Source organism: Diplotaxodon limnothrissa, linkage group LG9, assembly GCF_057381915.1.
Source record: "Diplotaxodon limnothrissa isolate DT_005_m linkage group LG9, D_limnothrissa_male_GT1.1, whole genome shotgun sequence".
Classification (NCBI taxonomy): Eukaryota; Metazoa; Chordata; class Actinopteri; order Cichliformes; family Cichlidae; genus Diplotaxodon; species Diplotaxodon limnothrissa.
The window spans coordinates 13856457-13863600 of NC_140604.1; the positions used below are offsets into that span (position 1 = coordinate 13856457).

Consider the following 7144-nt stretch of genomic DNA (forward strand, 5'->3'; position numbering starts at 1 on the left):
TGACCTCCAATGATCAATTACAAAACAATGAAGTCAACAGCATGAATAAAATACACATTTGCTCCACAGGTTACAGGAAAAATGAATCTACAAATGGCAAAAAAAAGAAAAAGAAAAAAAAAAGAATAAAACAAATTTAAGTCAGGCTGAGAAAGCGCTCTGGTTTGAATAAGCCTTTAATGGTGATGGTAATACTGGAAATACTGATGTAGCAGACAGACTTCATGCCTTCTTCATTTTGGCAGTGACTAGAGAGGAAAAACAGACAAGCAGCAGCTTCAGTTTTTCTCTGTAAATACTTTGCATTTATTTCTGTGTGTTTCTTTTAGCACGACTTACGATCTTTGACCCACTGAGCATCTGGATCAGCACAAAGTTGTTTCCTATCTTTTGTGTCAAAACTGGAAGTAAAAGACAGAAAATTATAGAGATTGTATATGTTTGTATGTAGGACAACAAGTGCTGACTTACATTATAGCCTTCACACAGTGTCCTCTTGCAGCCTGCTCACGATATGTTTCCCCCACCACCTCAGCAGTCCTATTGCCTTTGGTGACTGCAGGGCAGCATGGTGGTATCCTTCCAGGATGACGACGACGAGTACCTGAGAGATTAAAGGTTAAAAATGGAATTTTCTTACCTGAGAAAAGTCTAATTAGAAGGAAAATAAAAGTTAAATCTAGTTTTAAAATATGAAGCTCCTTACATCACTAAACAGAAGGTGACTTTCAAAATGTGACCTGAAATTATGTTACAGTGCACAGGCATTTTTTGTGCAAATCAATCAACAAGTTTAACAAATCAATGTTCTCAACACTTCGGGGCCCTCGATTACTTTTTGGGCAATTCTGGCATTATGTTAATTAAGTGAAAGGTGAAAAATATTGTCTCGTAGCTGCAAGATATTATCTTATACTCTCTCTGTGTCTCTCTCATTTTCTGCTTTCATGCCTTATGCAATGAGTCACTGAAATGATGACTTTGCTAAAAACTAAAATGAAGCAGTGAGATGTAGTTACAGAGTGAATTTGTTTGAAGGAAACCACTGCACCAACTGTGCTACACTAATCAGTTGGCAGTTATGATAGTTTAAGTGTCTTACAACATATGCCTGGCATGCAACGCAGCGTGAGACATAACCCCATAAGTGACAGAAAACAAAAGTTTGCATGTAGATAAACATAAATAGTACAAACATTGTTAATGGTAAGCAGTATAGCGTGAATGGATATGGTGTGGCTGTCAATCAGTCCAGCAATTGAACACAAAAATCAGGTGAATGTCGTGCTTATAAAATAAAAATCTCCAAGACTTCTTCTAAATGTAGACATAAAGGACGCCTTTAAAATGCTATCACTGACTAATGAAACTTAGCCCAGAAAACAGCTTCCAGGGTGTCTGGAGCTTTGTGGGTAGAAGTTGAGTGTAAATGCTGAAAAACACATGTGCAATTATAGACTGAGCAGATACCAGAATATGACTGATGTAAAGGTTTGTGGTCTTATTCACAAACAGGCAGCAGCCATTGTTGGAAATATTCATTGCTGTGATCAAATGATCTATTTTATCTCTTTTTTTCCTCATTTTTCTGTAGAAAAGTAAGAGCACAGTTACCTTCAGAGGAGTGGCAGCACACACACACCGAGAGCAGGAGGAGAGTGATGGAGAGGATCTTCACAGTCATTTTCACCGGCGGTCTGGCTCACTGATCAAGTTGAAACTATACGCTGACCAATGCTTGGTTATTTATTGGTAAGTGTAGGAACATCTGCAGGCAGAACTGCTGACGTATTTCTGTAGGTCTTTGCATTTGTGTGTGCGTGGTTGTGGCATATCACACCTCCGCCTCTTATCATTGAGAATTCAGTATTTCAACCTATCAACACCTCACTGAGAGCTTTCTGAGAAACAGCCTCACACAAAGTTCACAGATGCTCAAATATGGTCAAGAGCCTGATGATTGATACCAGTACTTTGTGCATTTTCATGAGTAATGAGCCTAAACCTCCTGATTATTATTATTTTTTTCCATTTTGACTGTCTGACAGTGACTCTTTTTCTCTTGTAGTTACAAACTAAACATGGAGCCCCCTCATCCACATGGCTGAAAAAAGCAACATGGAGGCAGAAAAAACCTCTAATACTGGTTTCCAGTTTCCAGGAGAACTTGCAGGACAGTCCAGGATGACTGTGGCTCTGTTGAGGTGTTGCTCAAATATTAAAATCTAATAAAAACAATAATCAAATCTACAGTGTGGAAAAGCAAACTGAACTCGCATCTTATTGTACTGTACACACACACACACACACACACACACACACACACACACACACACACACACACACACACACACACACACACACATTAAACCACTTCCTCATTACAGATGATATATATAGAAAGTTTATCAGTCCCACACATTCATGACATTTTATAAACGACTTTGTTCTGGTATTTTTTAATCATAATTTTTATAGAAAGTCTCACATCATGGTGGAGGAAAAGTTTAGCTGATTGAGGTTTTGAGTCGTTCACTTATGCAGAGCTGTCTTTAGGTCCGGCCACAGCGTTTCCATCAGGTTGAGGTTTACACTTTAACTGGGCCATCGCACCACGTTCTGTTGTGGATTTGCTGATGATCATTTTAAAGCTCCTTTTCCTTTGCATAAAATAACTGCATCGTGCTGGTTAAACTTCAAAGTCATATTTGGTGTAACTACAGAACTAAGAAAATGTGTAGCAGATGAAGGAAATAAAGACAAATGAAACAACGTTGCCCCGAGGCAACAAACCACATTTTCATGCCTTACACTGGCCCTTCAAAAAAAAACCACATTTTTTTTCTTTCAAATAATGCTACCAGGCACATCTCCTTCCAATAAAATGATGAGTTAAGAAGCATATTTGATTGTTTGTTCTACTTTTTAAAATTTATTTATACAGTAAAACTGTTAATTTTCATTCGTTGTCTCAAGCCCAGTTTTTTTCAGGCAATACAATGCATTTGCATATGTGTGTAGAGATGTGTTTGTGTGCATTTATATGATCATAGTCAATGTTTTTCCTTTACAATCTGCTCATAATTACAGGACATGGATGTAAATACCTTTTATGGAAGGAAACCAAGGGAATGTGCACTTTCTGTCCTCAGAAAGTGAGGACAGTGAGCTTTTAGGGAGTGACGGTTAGGAGCTCAGGGGTCAGTTGGTAAAGTAACTGTGTCTGTGTGTGTGTTAGTGCCCACATAGCAAGCAGGTCTGGCCAGGATCTGGTATCAAGTCGGCAGTGCTGGCATGATAAGACGTATGTCATCCACATATAGGCCAGGCCTGGCATAGATGGCACAGTCCATGTGATGGCATGCCATATCTGGCTTGATTGTGGCTTGGTTTATGTGGCCCAGGCCTACAGAAAACAGGTCTCTGCTGTCCAATTTTATGAATGATATATTATTAGGGACCCTAAAGCAACCCCCAAAATAGGGAGAAATACTTTTTTCCCCAAATTAAAAAGTCATGTAGTAGAGGGTTAAAAGTTGCAGGCGACACAGGGACATTAATGGATAAAAATAAGAAATGTACTGATTTCTTGGATTGCACACGTTTTAGTTAAAAGTTTTAAATAAAATAGAAAGCAAACAACAAAGAGCAACATAATAAGAAAAAAAAAGGAAAAAAAAAAGCACCATCACAATAAACTAGCTTGCTTTCTCTTCTGTTTTTTTTTTCTCCATACAGGTGACCCAGGTGTTTTGTTTTTTTGTTTGTTTGGTTTTTCTTCTCTCTTCCCCCCCTTCTCACCGTCTCTTCTCCCCTTTGGTTTTCTTTCTCTCCCTCTCTTTCTTTCATTCTTCCCCCCTGTCCTATCCCCCAGTCATGTCTGTCCCGTTTGTAGCAACTGAAAATAAAATAAATTCATAATTATAATAAAGGTCAATCAAATGGACCAATATGGCAAGGCACCTCACTCTTGGAGCACTTTTTTGCCACATGTATCGCAAACCACGTCTCAGCTGTTTGTGGAGGTAAAATACGTCCGCACATGACTTCAATTAGGCTCAGCCATTGTTGGGAATGCACACGACAAGGGGCTGCGAGACATTTATGCAGCCGTATTTCGCACATGACTATGAAAGGCGGAAGAGGAAGTAGTTCCTTTGAATGTAGACAATCCGAATGTTATAGTTTCTTTCCACTGTGTTCCTGTTAATGATAAACTACAAATTTACTCTAAATTACTAAAATATCGATATTTTAATGTGAGAATCGATTCTAGAACATAAATGATTGGTATCGGAGGAATCGATATTTCAGGATCGATCCGCACATCACTAATCATCAGCCAGCTAGCTGATGACACCACTCTTCTTGAAGAATGCAAATCAAATCCATCTAGCCCTTAGTGTTATTAGTGATTTCTCTGAGGCATCTGGTTTATGTCTAAATCTAAAAAATTTGAATTTCTAGCAATTAAAGACTGCACTGCAAATGCTATCTGTAACATTTCTGTTAAACAAGGAGTCACATACCCAGAACTGTTAATATCCAAAGACCAAAAGTCAAGATGCTCGTCAAACTTAAAAAAAAAAAGAAAAAAGGTATGTTCTATATGAAACTTCAGACGTCACTGATCACGTGACTCTGGCCAAACGAATCAAGCCTCGACACAGTGCTTCTGAAGCAGATGATCTTTTTGACACACGCTCCGGAGCATCAGCTTCAAGCGGACCATCGCTACCTCTCACATCTAAAGGTAAGTGTCAAGGTAACTTTGAACTGAGTTCAGTCAATCTTGAGTTTTTCGAAGTTTTCTGAAGGACGCTTTCTGTTGCTCTCTGTGAGAGAAGACCGTTAAAGGCGAGGCTCTCCAGAGTGTAGCAAAACAGGAAACCACAGCTGTGTGTGTGTAAGTGTGCAAACGAATAGATTAGAAGTGCAAGTGAGCCACGAGTATAGAAAGGTCAAGTTTCGTGAGTTGTTTTTCTCACCACTGATCACGCGTTCAACACTCTACACATACTTGCATCACACGCGCGCTCTCAAGCATCAGTATCCGGTCGTTCAGTGATGACGCGATGAATCCTACTTCCGGGCCTAAACGCTCCCGTGTTCAATATGCCACAATGCTGTGTTCCTCGTTGTTTTAACCAATCTGGCTCAAAACAACAGTCTAATCTGTCATTTTACTGGTTTCCTTGTGAAAAGAGAGAGAAGAGGAAGTGGCTGAAGTTGATAAGGTATGTTACCACTCGTAAGTGAATGAATAAATTTGTAAGATAAGAGCAAGTGGGCTCTTACTTTAGTTAGCTAATATAGCTAGTGATGAACAATTAAAACCCGCTACTAAAAGACAAACTGGCTTTTACGAGTAATTTTACTTATATAGACAATGGTTTTTATGGTGTTTTTTTTTACTACAAAGACGTTGTTGCATTTTTGAAGTCTTTTTTATTTCTCCAAGCAAAGATTGAGAGCTAAGGGTCACTTCGCTATATATATGAACCTTAGTTAGCTTTCGACGCTCAGAGGAATAAAAGTTACGTCCAAAAAGTGATGTCTATGTAAGAAAATACATTACAATCCCCAGCCTATGTGCCAGTTAATTACCAAAATAAAGACCTAACCAACAAATAGCTAGCAAAGATTGCCAGTACTTATCTTTCTGGTAAGCTTAAAAGCAAATTAGTACAACGATGTGTAAGATTTGAATAATTCTGGTCACTGTCTGTGACCAGTCATCCAGGTCATCGTAGTCCAAGGAGCTTGGAAAGAAAAGCATCTGGACTTCTTTAAGTTTCTTGAAGCTTCTCTCATCTGGATGAAAGAAGCTTCTCTCTATTATTTATCTCTATTTTTTTCTATTAATCATAACTAATGGAGGGCTACCGTATGATCTGAAATTTCTCTCTGCCTTTTTAAACACTTCCACAGACGTGAAAACTTCACCCCAAACTGCAACTCAAGAGTCTGCAGTTGGCGCTTCCCTCAAGGAAAAGCTGCGGGGCCAACAAGATTTGCATGGAACGACAGGAAGTCTTTTCAGTTCCCAGATGACCACAACCCTGTTAGAAAAAAGAAGAAAAAAGAGCAGGTCCCAGCTATTGGTGAAAATCAGAGTGAAAGATCAGATGAGCTACATCATTCCAACAATGCAGATACACAGACAGCTACTGCAAGTTCCACAAGTTCTTCCAAAAGTCTTCTGGTGCTAGAGATTCAGAATGACATACTAAGAATAGAGAATGAAAAACGTAAAAAACAAGTAGAGAAGCAGAAGCAGACTTTCTCATTCAGTAAAATATCTGACAATCCTGAAAGGGTCCAGTACTATACTGGATTGCCTGATGCTGCTTCTGTCCTGTTTTTAGAAGCGCTTCTTTCCAGATTTGATCTTAAATATCATTCTGATTGTCCAAATGATGCCCCTAATTGACCAGTTATTTCTAACCCTGATGAAGCTCAAACTTAATTTTGGTCATGCAGACCTTTCAACAAGGTTTAACTGCAGCAGAGCCACAGTAACTAATATTTTTACAACAATTGTTAGTGCACTGTATGACATTTTGTATGTTGGCATGCTGGAAAACAACATTACCTCGAGAGCCAAGAATCAAACATCGCTGCCAGATTGCTTCCAACTATTTCCTAACTGCAGGATTGTGCTTGACTGCACGGAAGTTTCTGTTTGTAACACAGAGAGACTTGACACACAAAGTCATTTGTACAGCCAGTACAAAGGACGGACCACACTAAAGGCTCTAATTGGTGTGGCTCCTAATGGTGTAATAACCTTTGTAAGCAACTTGTACGGTGGAAGTGCCTCAGATAAGGCCATAACAGCTGACTGTGGAGTACTGCAACATCTACAGATAAGGGCTTCACAATTCGGGACATCCTACCAGAAGGGGTCTCACTGAACATTCCGTCCTTCCTCACCAACGGACAATTCACACAGGAGGAAGTGAACAACAACAGGAAGATTTCCTGTGCAAGAATACATGTAGAGCGTTCCATTCAAAGACTGAAACTTTTCTCAATTTTGCATCACATCCCACATCAGTTAAAAAAAAATATTAATAAGATCTTGAAAGCATGTGTGTGTCTTACAAATTTACAAACACCTATTCTCCGTGAAATTGAATAA

At 39.1% G+C, this 7144-nt stretch overlaps 1 protein-coding gene and 1 pseudogene across 1 annotated transcript; one reads left to right on the top strand and one right to left on the bottom strand.

Annotated features, from left to right (window-relative positions):
• Nucleotides 1–222: 222 nt before the first annotated feature.
• LOC146625310 (eotaxin-like) lies at nucleotides 223–1684 on the bottom strand. Its single transcript, XM_085362157.1, has 4 exons — nucleotides 1615–1684; nucleotides 472–604; nucleotides 340–401; nucleotides 223–248 (listed from the first exon to the last, which is right to left on the bottom strand). The coding sequence occupies exons 1-4, from the start codon at nucleotides 1682–1684 to the stop codon at nucleotides 223–225; spliced, it is 291 nt and encodes a 96-aa protein (XP_085218283.1).
• Nucleotides 1685–5094: 3410 nt separating this feature from the next.
• Nucleotides 5095–7144, top strand: LOC146625311 (uncharacterized; annotated as a pseudogene).